General features: G+C 39.6%; 1 protein-coding gene across 4 annotated transcripts in view; it reads left to right on the forward strand.

The window, feature by feature from the left end:
- The window catches only part of OLFM2 (olfactomedin 2), a 259,829-nt gene extending 244,887 nt beyond the window's left edge, over positions 1–14,942 (forward strand). For all 4 annotated transcript variants that reach the window (XM_087925520.1, XM_026713834.2, XM_026713833.2 and 1 more), the window contains one exon: positions 13,856–14,942. In XM_087925520.1, coding sequence (XP_087781646.1) covers positions 13,856–14,533 — 678 coding nt within the window. In that variant the 3' untranslated portion in view covers positions 14,534–14,942. The remainder of the gene's footprint in view (positions 1–13,855) is intronic.
- Positions 14,943–16,057: the final 1,115 nt, after the last annotated feature.

Here is a 16,057-nt window from a genome sequence, read left to right on the forward strand (position 1 = left end):
ATTTGGGGTTTCTTGCTCTTCCCCTCATATTGTGTTAAGCATATTTGGGTTGTACAGTACATGGTTAGTACACAAACTTCTTAGAAGCTTAGAATAACAGAGTTAGAAGGGACCTTGGTAGGTTATCTAGTCCAACTCCCTGCTCAAACAGGAGACCCTGTACCATTTCTGACAAGTAGCTCCAGTGATGAAACACCCACAACTTCTGGAGACAAGCCGTTCCACTGGTTAATTGTCCTCACTGTCACAAAATTTCTCCTTATTTCACATCCACTGTTCCATGTCTGGCCTTTGGGTGCTTTGGAAAATAGGTTGTCTCCCTCTTCTCTGTGACAGCCCCTCAAATATTGGAACACTGCTATCATGTCATCCCTCGCCCTTCTTTTCACAGTTCTTCCAGCCATTCTTCATATATATTTAGCCTCCAGGAACCTAATTATTGTTGTTCTTCTCTGCATTCTTTCTAGAATCTCAACATACTTTTATATCATGGTGACCAAAACTGGAGGCAGTATTCTAGATGTGGCCTTTCTAAGACTTTATACTGGTACTAATACCTCATGTGATCTTGATTCAATCCCTCTGTTAGTGCAATTTAGGATTGCATTGGCTTTTTTGGCCGCTGCTGGCTCATATTTAATTGATTATCCACTAGGACTCCAATATCCCTGTCATGGTTACTGCTAGTAAGCCAGGTTTCACCTAATCCGTACATGTAATTTTGGTTTCTCTTGTCTAAGTGTAAGATTTTACTTTTCTCTACATTGAATTTCATTTTGTTAAATAGGGGCCTATGTTCAAGTCTGTTGAAATTCCAACTGGTGATGCTGTCTATCCCATTTTTTTCTAGCTTACCAAAAAGCAGGTTGCGGTCTACTTTGCCAAATGCCTTACTGAAGTCTAAGTATACTATGTCCACAGCATTTCGCTGGTCTACTAATTTAATTAAATGACTAATTTTGTCAAAGAATGAAATAAAATTGATTTGGCATGATCAGTTTTAACAAACTTGTTTCTAGATGTTTACAGATCTATTTGTTGTTGTTGTTGTTATTTCCAGTATCTTTCCAGGTATTGATGGATGTTAGGCTGATTGGTCTGTAGTTTTCTGGGTCTGATTTTTTTCCCTTTTTGATGGGAACTACATCAACTCTTCCAATCCTCAGGTAGCACTCCAGGAATTTTGAAATACATGGTACAGTGGTTCTGAGATGACATCTGCCAGCTCCTTCAGTACTCTGGGAAGTAATCTGTCAGGTCCCAGTGATTTATATGCATCAAGATCAGACAGCTGTTCTCTTACCATTTTCTTACTTATTTTCATTTTTATTTCAAGTCTGTCTTTTACGGTTATGTTTTTCATAGTTTGGGCTATAGTTTCTTTTTGCATCAAGACCGCTGCAAAGAATAAGTTAAACAGCTATGCTTTCTCTCTACTACCTGTTACTTGCCATCTTCTCTCTTTAATGGACTGACTGTTTCCTTCACTTTTTTTCCTGTTATTTATGAAATAAACTTTTTTTTTTATTATCTTTGACTTTTGTTGAAGTCTTTGTTCATTTTGAGCCTTTGCTTTCCTGACTTCATTTTTGCAGATTATGGATGTCTGCTGATATTCTGCCTTAGTGTTCCTCTTTCCTTTTTTTAATATTTATCCTTTTTATCTTTCGGTTTATCAGAAAGATCTTTGTGCAACCATGCTGGTTTTTTCTTGGATTTCTTGTTTTTCTTTTTCAGTCGTATTGTGCTGCACTGGACTTTTATGATAATATTTTTCAGAGTTGCTTCTTGGGTTGTTTTCCCCTTTAGGATTTTCATCCAAGGAACTTTTCCAAAGCTCCCTCCGAGTTTATTAAAATCAGCTCTTTTAAAATCTAAGAGTCTGGTATGGTTATATTCTATTGCTTCTATTTGCATTGTGTTGAATTCCAGTATGACATGGTCACTCTCATCCAAGGTTCCTGAAGTTTCAACTCCCTCTTCTTCTCTGTTAGTAAGAATTAAGTCCAGTACGGCTATCCCTCTAGTTGCCTCCTCTTCCTTTTGGACAACAAAGTTGTCAGCTACGTTTGTCAGGAACCTTTTCGATCTCTCATTTGATGCAGAATTAGTCTTCCAGTTGATATCAGGGAAATTAAAGTCCCCCATTATTATTGCAGTATGTTTCCTATATATATTTGTTAATTGGTTAGCAACAAATACATCTATTTTTCTGCCTAGTTGGGGGCCTATAAGGGAGTGATGCAAAAAGAATTGCATCCACATCTGCCAATTCTTTAAGATACCCTTAGGATTCTGTAAAGTCATGGAGTGGTGATCCTGAGGAGCAGTCTGGAATCCTTGGTTCATCTACCATAGTTTGGTAACTTCTGCACAACTAGCCAAGTTTTTCTAGGTTTTCTAAAGAGCCAGGGAATGGGCTTGACTAATTTGGGGTTTTTTCCCCCATGTAACATGGAGTTTTCCCCTACAAGGGGTAGTGGAAGCAATTGGTACCAGGAGGAAATAATGCACAGAATCCCAGAATTAGAATCTGGAGAGTATAACCTTTATTATCCATGCAATAGAGTTATATACTGCTTCACGGTGCTTTATAACCCTCTCCAAGCAGTAATGAAGTTGCAATGAAGAAGCAATGATGAAGTTGCAAATAATAATAATTAAAAAAACAAAAATCTAGGCATTTCCATGGGAGGACTCACAATGCATTTGCTATTTTCCCTTTAGCCCCAGAGATCCAACTCACTTTTTCCTGCCACCTGACTGATAATCACCAGTGAGGAGGGAATTGGACTAGAAGACCTCCACGGTCCCTTCCAATTCTGTTTTCTGTTTAATATCTTTCCCTGCTGTGGTTAAAGAGAAAGCCATTATGTTCAGTAGGCAGAAGTAGCCAAGATACTCTCCCTAACCCTGCTCGATGCCACTCTACTCAACTGAGTCTCTCCACTCATGTGGCTCCAAAGGACCCCATTGAGGCCAAGATAATTCTACCCCTTTCTGAAGGAAAAATCTCCTTTCACAAGAGAGAGGGATGACTTCAGAGGAAGTGGAAAGGTGTCAGGGCATGTAGCAGTTCTATATCATTCCCCAATTTCGAGTGGAAAATCCATCGGCTGAATTTGATGCATGCATTTCAACGCACAACTTTCTTTGAAGATTGCCTTGACCTTGTGAAGGGTTTCCAAGATGTTGTGTAATTTTATCTATCCTTTAACTGCCACAATCTTTCCATGGTGGTTTTACTGCATAAAATCAATGCAATTCAGAACCAAAACCACATGAATATACATAGCAATTTTAACTGAACCAATTACAATAACGTACAATCTTGAAATGCCCTGCAGCCAACAATAAATCGATAAAAATCCAGACAATAGAAGGATATTGGCTTTTGTTTCTGTTTTTTTACAAAACCTTTGAAAAGCAACCCTAACTTGAACCTGGCTTATATATCTTGAGGGAGAAATCTCAAAGCCATGCCTATGATGGGCCTGGGCTGAATAAATGGTATAAATAAAACACCATCAAATTTAAGGGACATCTACAGATAATGCCTTTGTGGGTCTCACCCTTCCTCATGGCTAATTTTTCCCTTGTTATTTCTACTGTTTTCTTTAACTAGTATAGTCAATAAATGGCAGGATATAAATCAAACAAGCCAAAAGACAGATAAATAACAGGTCTTCCTGTTGGGTGAAAACAAATGTTGGGCGGTTGGAGATTTTCATTTCAGAATTGAAGTTGGGGGGTGGGGTTCAGCTCCCCTCAAATCAGTATTGACTCTTCCCACTTCCCAGACAAGTCTTTGCAGTTTTCATGGCAAGTTTTTTCAGAAGTGGTTTTCCCTTGGCTCCTGTTGAGAGAGAGTGACTGGTCCAAAGTTACCCAGCTGGTTTTGTACCTAAGGCATAACTAAACTTCATGGTCTCCTCATTTCTAGCCTGATGCCTTAACCGCTATATCAAACTGACCCCTCCCAGGAAAAATATGATATAAAAAAAATGAAAATACATTTAGAAGGGCTTCCTTGCTCGTTCCTGTTACAAATTATAGAATCTGTTACAAATTATGGAATCTACGTTTACATAGGACGTTCTTATTATTATCTAGAGCAGGGGTCTCAAACTCAATTTACCTGGGGGCCGCTGGAGGCAGAGTCTGGGTGAGGCTGGGCCGCATAAGGGATTCCACAAAAAAATATTTTTAACGTTGTTAAAAAAATATCCTCAAATGTCATCGACAGTTAATGATTTCTCCAATACATGAACTGTCCTGAACACATGAATGGAACATTGAATGAAGATCATGAACAGTTCCTCAGAACATGGCTTCTCCAGCTTACTCCTTGCTGCCAGAGACTTGACAACGCTTCCTCTCACATATCTGAGCCACATTTGGCTTGAGAGAAGAGGCACTTGAGACCCTCAGTATGGCTTGAAGATGATCATCAGTAAGTCTGGACCTGTACTTGGACTTGTTAAAGTTCAGGGTGGAGAAGAAGCCACGACGAGGAATGGCAGGCGGAACTTCCTTTAGAGGTCCATTCCCCCTGCGGGCCGCACTAATATTATACTTTCATATCACAGTGGGGGCCACAGGACATTGTCCTCCGGGCCGCAATTGGCCCATGGGCCGCAAGTTTGAGACCCCTGATCTAGACCAAGATAGCAAGCTGTGATCTCCCCCCACCCATCCCATGATGTTGGTGAGCCAAAACTCTGAGCATCTTTTGTCATTGTTCAGGCTGGTTATGGCTGCTGTCATTCAGCATTATCAAAAGAGCTGGATTCTCCACCTCTGCTAAAATATTTATTTATGAACTTCCATGTGAACTGATGTTGAAATGAATAAGTGTGAAAGCCATGCTATAATTTTGTAGAACCACTGTTTCGCAGTTTTCAAGAACTTGGCAAAGTGTTTTGAATCTCTGATGAATGATTTATGGAGAAGAAAACCTAACATCACCCATCTTGCATCTGCACACAACAATGTATATCCAAAAGAGCTTCCTAAAAGAGAGCAAGGAGAACTTGGTCTCATCTGATCATCTTCCAAGCATGAAACCAATCTTGGCTGCTTCTTTGCCACCAACAACATTTTTTCAGTTATTAAAAACTACTCAGGCATTTAATCATGAGAAAAGAGTGAAAATGTGCTTTAACTCAGTAAATTAGATAAAACTTTTATTAAAACACACATAAATCATCTGTTAAGACTGAGATATGTTTACTCAGCCTCTACACCTGAGCTTCTGGGCAACATAAAGCTGAGTGAATATGATTGGGAGGAGAAATTGGGATGGCAGGAAGCCCACACTGTGTATTTGGAGAGCCTTTCGAAGCTGATATTTGCAGATCCATTTTTCTCCAATTATGGAATCATGGATAATGAAATGAATTAGCCAAGTATGAACTGTTGGCCATGGTGGCTGAGAACCATAGGCAATGTAATCCAGTGCATCCGGAACATACAGGATAGGGACAACTGAATTTCACTGCCAATGCTTTTCATGAGTACAAGTAGCATTGTATGTCTTGTACTGCCTATTTGTGAAAAAGGTGTGTAGTTCAAGTCCTAGTAGTAATTATGTAAAATATAGTGGGTTGCTGTTTGGGAATGAGTTTTTTAAGTGGTCTTCCCCAATTCTGGAATGCCCTCCTTCACGTGGAACAGCTCATCTCTAATTTTGGCATTGTGCAAAAACATTTTTATCTTCCCAGGCCTTTTAACAGTGTACTTTAATATTTTATCAACTCTGCAGAGTTAATTTGTTTTATTTCGGTTGTTTTACTTTTTGCTGCTTAGAAATTGTAGCTGTTCGTATTATTAGCTGCTGCTGTTGGTTTACATTTTTAATTTATGTTTTTAGGTAGTGATTTGAATGTATTTGTGTATGTCCCCTGGGGAATAACTTCATTTTGAATAGGCAAAACATAGGAAAGTTTTTAATAAGTAAAGACAAGCCAGCATGTGTTGGATACAGATTCAGGTCTAACTTTCTGCCTGAAAGTTGTTTATATGCAATGTATTAATTACAGCTTGCTAGTTGTTTATGAAAAGAATTAGCATACATTTCTGTCACCTGTATTTTAGACTGCCACAATCCAAGGAAGGCTGAATTACATTCAAACAATCATATTATTCCTTTTAGAAGGATAAGTAGTGTTATGCAAAGTACAGGAAAAGAATAAAAAAATGTTACGTCAAAAATGTTTAAGGCATGAGATAAGAACAGAAAGAAGAAACAGAGCCAAAACCTATTCATACCAATCCATTCACTTTATCTCACCATACTTTTTTTCTTTGCTGATCTTCCATTCCAAGCCCATACATTGACTCATTCATTACCTTTTGTTCTTTTTGAGGATCTCATTGACTCCATCCATCTATGACATTTCAGCCCCTTTCCTTCGCTGTCAGAACACTGCATATATTTCCTAGTTGGTGACATGCAGGTAACCATAGCTTGGCCTGTGAGGTAATCAATATGAGAAATCCTAGCTTGCACTGAAGAATGTGTATATGTCGGGGTATCTTTGAAACCCATTTTATGCTCATATAATTTTGCATTGTATTGAACTTTCTGAAAGCATTGATCAAATTTTAGTATAAGAACCATTACAATGAATCTGTTTCCAGAGATGCTCATTTCATCATTTGCATCTCCACCATGGCTCCCACATTGTCATGGTGAGACTGTGGCAATTATTCATGGTTTAAGAAAGTGGTAAAATGTGGTGGAATAGTTAAAATGTTGGAGTAGACTTGGGGAGTTCCAGATTCAAGCCGTAGAAGATTCAAGTCTGCCATGGAAATATATCTGGATGATTTTGAAGTAGTCACTATATAAGCTCATCCTATCTCACTGGATTGTTATTTTGAGGATGAAAAGAAGGGAGATTCCCCTGTGAGTGGGATAGGATTTTAGAACTCAAAATACATAAACATTGAAGACTGGCATCAGCTTCCTCTCCTTTCAAAGTTTTATCTCTTTGAAGCCAATTGGGGAATAATATTTATTTGCATCTTCACTCAGTTTCCATCCTACAGGACCTATACAGTGATCAAGCAAATGTTTGCAATTATTTTTTTTTCTAGTTGACACTTCCGTCTGGGGCCTTAGAAAGCACTTAAGTCTCCTTTGAGATATTTTGCAGGTTTCCCCTCTCCCTTTCTTTGGAGAGAATATAGGGAAAGAGATTTTTAAACTTCAAAAGACATGCCCGCTTGAGCTTTCAATGAGAAGAAAAGCTACAGATTAGATGCTGTGCAGAACCAGACTGAAGCGGGGAGATGAAGGCAGCTTAATGTTTTAAAGAGGAATGAAAGGGAAACAGATCCCTGGAGATGTGGGCACTACTTCCTTTGTGTCCCAGGATCAAGCTACAGACAGAGAAACCTACAGCAAAATCTCTAACCTTGGCTCCTCTGTTTCACAAACTTTGGACTCAACAGCAAAATATGTAGTTTTGGCATTTGCTCAGGGCTGAGGAAAGAGACAACGGTGTCCTGACAAACTGTAGCAACCAAGATGGAACAAACGTTTCTCCATTTTACATGCCAAGTTGCCCTTTTTATCATCTCTGATTTTCCTCTGCAACCCTGATGACTGGGTTACTTGTCATCTCAGCAGGATTTATTTCTTGCCTCAGCACCATCTGAAAGAAAAATTGGAAACAGAGAGCAGAGAAAAAGGAACAAGTGAAAATAAACTTGGCAGGCAAGGAAAGGGTTAAGTGATGCAAATGTCCCATCATGCAAACTTAGGATTATGGGCATTAGCCGAAACGATTGGAAATCCCCTAAGAAATTACTCTGGGCAAATTGTTTTTGCTGATTGCACTTCAGCTTCTTTAAATCAGAGGCTGCCCTTATTCATAGGGCATCAAATTAAAACTGGCTTTATAACTTATGGTTGTCAAATGTCTCTAGGGGTGGAAAAAGAAATTGCCCTTAGTGGTACCAGTAGCAATTACTTTAAAAGAATTAGTGAAGATCAGAGAAGATTTAACTGAAGTATGAGAAGCCATGAATATTGCAAACTGCTGAACAGATTATTCAACAAAGAAAGACAAGGCACTCACCTAGCATCTGTGGTCACTACCCAACAATTTATCCTTAAGAATGCCCATACAGTTTTCCCTGGCTTTGAAATAATGTCTCAGGTAGGTCCTGTTTCATCAAACTAAAGGACAGATGATTTTTAAAAAGAAGGATCCTTGATCTGTTCAGCAAGATATCAAGCCTGATTGGATCATAACGATACAGCATGACCTGCCTTGGATGTTTTTTTTATCCAAGTGAAAAGTTATGACATACATTTAATAAAACAATTAAAATAAAATAATAAGACAAAACAGAAATTTAACATAGACGTTCAAGGAGTCCCATATATCCTTGAATGCCTCAAGGGGAGAGTAAGAGCCTTATGGAACTTTTTCCCAAGTAGCAATCAAGTATTAAGTCATCAAGTAAACAGGCCAGTTAAAGTGATCCAACAGGGAGACAGATTAGAGGTAGCAAGAGATGTTTTGCAGAGTCACAGGGTATACTCTCCAAAAATAGAACAAAACAAGAGAGAGTTGCAAATAATTAGCATACAGTAAAAGATCATTTAAGGGGGAAAAACTGTATTAAATTAATTTTGTTGTGATTTCTGTATCTGATTCGGCCAAATATGATATTTGGCCTGGAGATACTGGTGCTTGTAATGGATTGCTTTATTCTCAATCATAGCAAACCATCATGATGCCAAAACAATGACCCATATACAATGCAAATGCCACCATGACACCCTTTCAAGGAATAAATTGCAGCATTTGTAAGATGTCACCTTTATATCTCCATTGCAATTCCCTGAACTCATTTACACCACATTTATTTCTTCATAGTGAAAGTTACCATTAGGGGAATTTTCTCTGAAAAATGGTCTGCTCACAGTCATCATAACCAGTATGCTGTTACTGATTGGGTTTCTACATGGTATTAAACAGTTATGTAGGTTGTCTCATTTGGGCAAGGGTAATCATGTTTGAACCTTGCTTTTCTAAAATATATGCTATGGCTTGGTGCTCTGTGTCAACTTGGCCACTGTGACTAGGGGTGGGATTCAAATTTTTTAACAACCGTTTCTGTGGGTGTGGCTTAGTTGGTGGGTGTGGCTTAGTGCTCATGTGACTGTCTGGGTGTGGCCAACTCAACATCACTCACATCGAGGCACACATCTCCTCGCCTATTCTCTCATGACTGTGGGGATGCTGCAACAGTCATAAGTGTGAAAAATGGTCATAAGTCACTTTTTTCAGTGCCATTGTAACTTTGAATGGTCACTCCACACAAGCAAAGTACCAGCAAAGGAGGAAAAAAAAAACTCCAGAGAAGTTCCTGAGACAGGAAGTCCAGTCCTGCCAAGAATATAATAAGGGTTAACGGAGAGGCAGTTTCTGTAAGCAACATCAGAATGTTTCCTTCCTGCCTTCCTTACAGGATTAGGCCCGTAATTTCTTCTAACAACTGGTTCTCCGAACTGCTTAGAATGTTAACAACCGGTTCTAGCAAATAGGTGTGAACCTGTAGAATCCCACCCCTGACTGTGGCTAATTCAGTAAGTCAGGCATTAACATCAAGTGTTAAGTTTGGTCGGGGACCATAATAGCATTTCTGTTCTCTTTTGCACTGTTTGTTCTATCAAGTGTGAACCCAACCTCTTTCCAGCCTTTTATACATGATGTGGTCCCATTCTATGACCAGGCATTATTTACAGCAGCAGCAGAAGCCCGCTCTACTTTCGATGCCTCTGCATTTCTATTGCTTTTTATCCCCATCTTCTTTTTTTGAAATAGACTTTATTGAACTTTTGTTACATTAAAAACATAAGAAATATATTGCTCAATAATAGCTATTTGTAGTGCTTATCATATGACAATAACTCATGCATTATTTACAGGTATTAATTTATGTGTAATTACATTCTTATTCTATTACTTATATTTAATAATTACCTATCTTTAATCTATCTCCGATCTATCCAACTATACCGTTGTTCCCATACCTTATAAAATATTGAAGCTTCTTTATCTTTTAAACTCAGTCTTAATTTATCCATTTCAGCACTCTTTTTATCCCCATCTTCTAGCATCCTAGACAATTAGATCTGTCTTTGCTGAACTTTTAACTCTTTATGGGTTGTCTGTGGGTGTGTTGTTCTTTTTGTGCTCATTTCAAATAATTGCATCATTAGATCCTCTGCACCTGAATCTGAGAGTTCCATTCCTTTGTTTGTTGTTTTGTTTGCTTTATTTTAACTCCCGGGCAATTGGCTACATGCCACCAAATTGTTTCTTCCACACAACTGCTGAAGGCCTTTTCCTCCCAGCCCCCATTTATTTTCCCTTTGCTTCTGGTAGCATCCTCTGCACCCAAATCATCTTATGCCTATATTTCCTAGTCAGCAAATACATAAGGGTAAGCGCTATAATCCTTTCAGACCTCATGCTTGCCATCATTAAATTACAGTCAACTGATTTATGAATAGCTGGTTCATTTCCTTGAGAGGTTCTTGAAGATTCCCATTTGTCAAGATGACCCCCCCCCCCCCACCTGCTAATCACTGTCCTGCCATTACTCTTTAAGTGAGATGTTGCCATGTAGTTTTATCCATACCGAGCTTTCCTAATATAGTAGGAGGATCTCGGTTCCCTGGACCTTGTGCCAGGGCCAGCAATGGCAAACTCTAGAAGGGATGGAGAAGCTGCCATTCATTCAATCTCATTATGGGCTGTGCCAAATGCATTTCTTCCTGTTTTTTTCTCTTGCTTGACTGCAACCAGATAGATAGTAAAGGGAAAGTAGCACCGTGAGCAATATGAGTTCATGGATCATATTTTGAACACAAACTTCCAAACACAGAACAAGCAGGAAAGATCGATAGCTGTATGAGAGTGCTGTCAAGGACTCATACAGCAGCAGGAAATCTTGCAGCTCTTCAGTGTGGCCCATAGCTGCATGGATGCAGGCAGGATTTATTTCTAATTTGCAGGTGATTAAATAAGCTCATCTTCCCAAACAAGATTTTCATACCTGGACCCAGATGCTGAATGCTGGCTAAATAATCACTTCTTACTCATGCTAAAATCCATTCCTTTTTGTATAGACACTCTATAAAACAAAAATTATTGCCTTGTTTTACTCATCCTCACAATTCTGGGAGTTGAAGTCCACAAGTCTTAAAGTGGCCAAGGTTGGAAACCCCTGTTCTAGATTGTGCTTGCACCACAGACAATATTGGCAAACCACAAAAGTACCTTGGCAACCTTAACAATTTTTTTAAACCTCTTCAGCCGTCAACCCTGCCGTTCATCAGGCTAATAAAGGGTGTTGTAGCTCAAAGCAACTGCAGGGCACCATGTTAGAGATGTCGGAGACGATAGCCATTCTGACCCTATGGAAGGTGGGTATTAAAAAATTGGTCTTTTCATCCTGGCAATAATGATGATGGTAGTGAGGATGATGGGCATCACGACAATGGTTGTGATTTTAGTGCTGCTGGAGGATACTTCTTGCACAGCTGCTCATTCTCAAGGAACCCTTAAGGCAAGAAGAAGAGTCAAGATTTAAAATGTACAATGTAGCTATTAGAATGGATGCTAAAAACAATGTGCTTTGTAAGTTTGAACACTTCAGCACAGCCACAGGCTTCCTTCACCTTTCTTACCCTCTGCAGCAGTTTCACAATGCTTGAGTGTCTTCGTTGCTACTCCAGCTAAGCTTGGCCAGTAGAAACTGTGGATTCTTTGCTGCTTTTCTTTTGGTTTCAAACTCCTGCCCCTGAGAAGACCCCCTGCCCCACAGTTCTAGAGGACATACTACTAAACTGGTTTCACAGCATTTCCTGGAGAGACCAGGACTTGGATTGACTGTGCTGCTGGAAATCTTGATTTCTTGCCATAGGGGGTAATATGGGCACAGGGCACGGTGTTTTGGTGTCAAAGAGTTCTTGTTTTCAGGTGGAATGAATCAGGATGATTTTTGGCATCAGACCCACAGGATTCCTTTGTGCAGAAATCCAGGTTAGGAAGAGAAAAGGTGATTCAGACCACACATGAGAGGGCATGTAAGGATGTAATTCCTTAAACCGAATGCATCTTTTCCCGGGGTCACACAACAGAACACGCCCAAGTAAAGGTGCATCTCCTTGAAGGAGCTGTCAAGGCACTTTTTTGCCTTGGAGTTCAAATCTCAGCCTTAAGAGAATTCGAAATTTCAGAGGGAGAGGATGCGCCATCATAAGTAAAGCTCATACCAATGATTACTCATTCCATCATGGTACTGAGAAACGTTCCTCTATGACAGGGGTGTCAGACAGCATCATGTGATGTATGGCAACTCCCCCCCCCCCACACCATTTTTGCTAAAATGGGGTGGTTATGGCCAGTGTGTGACACATCCAGCCCAGAGGCTGGGAGTTTGACAGCCCTGTTCTATATTATTTCTACCCATAGTTCAACTGAAGTCTTTTCCTCCTTTAAAGAAATGTCCACTGCCTTGATTTCAACCACTTAACAGTAAATAGTATGAAATGATTTGCATCATGTCTTTCTCTTAGAAAAAAAGAGTTGATCTCTTAATATGTAAGGAAAAGAAGTGTGTGTGTGTGTGCATGCACATTCGTGTGCATGCATATGAACACGGGGGGGCGTGTGTACGAATGCAATAGGAGAATATTCTTGATTCCCAAAGAAACCATATTTAAAAAAAACCTCTTCAGGGTTAAAGCCTAATTAATATTTGATAAATAATCTTGAATAGCTTTATAGAAAAGAAAACATTTTTTTTAGATATACGTTGTATCAACCATAAATATTCATTCATTTTGCTACCGTAGGCTTACATCCTGCTCTAATCTTTAATCGACTCTGAGCAGCTTACATTCCTACCCTAATAAATAAGGGGTCAAAATAACAAAAATAATCAATGCTCAAAATAATTTTCCAATGTTGAGAAACCCTATATTAATGTAGATTTTTGCACAAGAGGAATCTCTTTCATACCATCTCCCCCTCAAACCTACATTTCCAGTATAGTAATGGCTGCCTTCTGAAAGCAGTATTCCAGTCAGGAACACTGACTGAGCTCATTATCAACTGGTCAACTGCTGCCAAATTCCAATGGCCAAGCTGGGTCTGGTTAGGATATGTGATCCTGTGGGATGGTATTGAAGCAGCTTCTATAAAGCTTAAGAGACCAGAATCTCTCAAAATGGAGAGTCCTCTTTATATTTCAAAGCAGGGATGATCACCCCAGAGACAATAAAGGACCCTTTGAGCTGCAAAACCTTAGACAACCACATGATGGCAGTAAGTGGATATCTCTAACAGTCATCTGCATTTTCAGAGGTAACTAGGTAGCCCTTCGGACCTGAATCCAAGATGATAAAATTTCAGTCTTAGGGTGTAATCCTATTTTGGGGGCCAATTCAAAAATCAAGTCACATTGAATTCAATAGGCCCAAGTTAGTAGCTATAGAATTATAATGTTACTGGTGTCTTTGCACAACATATAAATCCCAAAGAAACCAACCACATTCAAGCTGAGCATGTTTTGCGAGGGCAGATAGTGTTATTTGCTTATAGTTCCTATGAAACCTCCACCCACCACCACCACCACCCCCAAAAAAAGGGTTTTGGTGAAAAATCCATGCTTTAGGGCACTTTTACTATTGGAAAGTTGCCATTTTGATTTTTAGTTTGGGCCTGAAAGTATCTTTGGCTTGCTCTGCTTTTTTCCCTCTCTGCTGAGGCTATTGGGAAATTAAAAGTGTTGCCTCATTAAATTCATTGTGTTTTTTCCTCAGGTTTGGTATATGGATGGCTATTACAAAGGCCGCCGTGTCCTTGAGTATCGTACCCTGAATGACTTCATCACAGGGCAAAATTTTGTCCAGCACTTGCTGCCCCACCCTTGGGCAGGCACTGGCCACGTGGTTTTCAACGGATCCCTCTACTACAACAAGTATCAGAGCAACATTGTGGTGAAGTACCATTTCCGTTCACGGAGTATTGTTGTACAACGCAGCCTCAACACGGCTGGCTACAACAACACATTCCCATATTCCTGGGGTGGTTTCTCTGACATCGACTTCATGGTGGATGAGAATGGACTCTGGGCAGTTTACACCACCAACCAAAATGCTGGCAACATTGTGGTGAGCAGGATGGACCCCATGACACTGGAGATACTACGCAGCTGGGACACTGGCTACCCCAAGCGGAGCGCAGGAGAATCCTTCATGATTTGCGGGACCCTCTATGTGACAAATTCACACCTGGCTGGGGCAAAAATCTATTTTGCCTACTACACAAACACTTCTAGCTATGAGTACACAGATATTCCCTTCCACAATCAATATTCCCACATATCCATGTTGGACTACAATCCCCGGGAGAGAGTTCTCTACACCTGGAACAATGGCCACCAGGTCATCTACAATGTGACTCTCTTCCATGTTATCAAGACGTCAGGGGAATTATAATACTGTGATCGAAGAGACCTGAACAAGCTTGGTGGTCATTTTGTTCATTTTCTCTGTTATCTTAGGGAGGGTGGGGGGTACTGCCATCAAATTTTGGTCTAGGAAAAAACTCGATGGCCTGGGAAAACTCCATAATGCCGTTATTTCTATATAATAAATGAAATGAATTTCATCTTTCTTTCTTTCTCTTTCTTTCTTTCTTTCTTTCTTTCTTTCTTTCTTTCTTTCTTTCTTTCTTTCTTTTTCTTTCTTTTTCTTTTCACTTTTTCTCTCTCCTGTGGTTGATGGTGCATGGATCTGATTTAGGACTTCTTTGGGTGGGGAGGGCTTTTTTATTTTATTTTTGGATTGATTTTATTTTACTTATTTACCAATGGCAAATAAAGACAGTCTCATTGAGCTTGGAAGAGTTTGGGCCTTTCTTGGTTCAAATGAGTCACTTGCCTCGAGGGAAATATTTAGGCTTATATCTGGAATACAGTGGTTGGCTTTTCATCAAGAAACTCTGCATCTTCACCAAGAAACAGCAGAATAAATTTTGTCTTTGAAGCAGGTTCTTCCTCTAATACATTTCCTCATACTGCTGAAGTTGATTTTATTATCTACCAATTCTCATAGCAAATTGCTTGTCTTTCTTTTCTCCAAAGAGAACATTTCAATAAAATTCTTCAGAGTGAGGTTCCTTTGCTTATCTTACTTATGAGGAGTCTGAAGGGTAGACACGAATATCCTTCTTTCCCCATAGCAGTCTACAATCTCCTGACATCTCACCTTTCAATTAAAATCTAAGGAAAGATATCATGGAGAAACTTCTTCTATTGAGGCTTTTTACATCAAGAGGTAAGGCTATGGAGATTCTCAGTCATCCAGATTATGGTTGTCCGAAAGGTGCTTTTTTCAAGAATCAACTAGACTTTCTAGTTTTCAAGAGGTAGGGGCCAGCAGGAAGCTTTAGAGCAAGGGAGAGATGTCTTGGGGAAAAGCAACAGCAGCTTTTTCCATTGTCTCATGGAAATAGAATTCCCAACTCACATTTCTCATCAAAATACATTGAAATATGAATGTTATGCATGAGCGACATTCAGAAATGCCTGATTCAGGAGGGAAATAGTATTGGGGGGAGGGGGGAAAATAGGTATTCAAATTTGCATGTAACAAAGAACTTGTGAAACAGGACATGAATTCATTCATTTCCTCTTGTCACTGTTCAACAGTCCAAAAAGTATGCTATACCATGGCTTTTGTGATGACAAGCATATAAATCAACCGCAGGTGGGGAAGGAGAAAGGAATGTCTCAGAGAACAGGACAGAAAGCAAGATGTTGAAAAACAACATATATGGGAAGGGAATATAACGTTCTGCTTTGCCAGCAAATAGTCTCAGGTTTAATCCCTGGCTTCTCCTATTAAATAACATTGAAGTACCACCTCAATAGTTGTCAGTCATCATAGGGCTCACCAAGGAGATATAAGAAATGCAGATTTGCCCTCCCTTTCTTCTCTCCAGTTCCCCCCACCCCCCAT

The sequence above is a fragment of the Pseudonaja textilis genome, chromosome 2 (assembly GCF_049901715.1).
Source record: "Pseudonaja textilis isolate UNSWEBS1 chromosome 2, rPseTex1.2, whole genome shotgun sequence".
In the NCBI taxonomy this organism is placed as follows: Eukaryota; Metazoa; Chordata; class Lepidosauria; order Squamata; family Elapidae; genus Pseudonaja; species Pseudonaja textilis.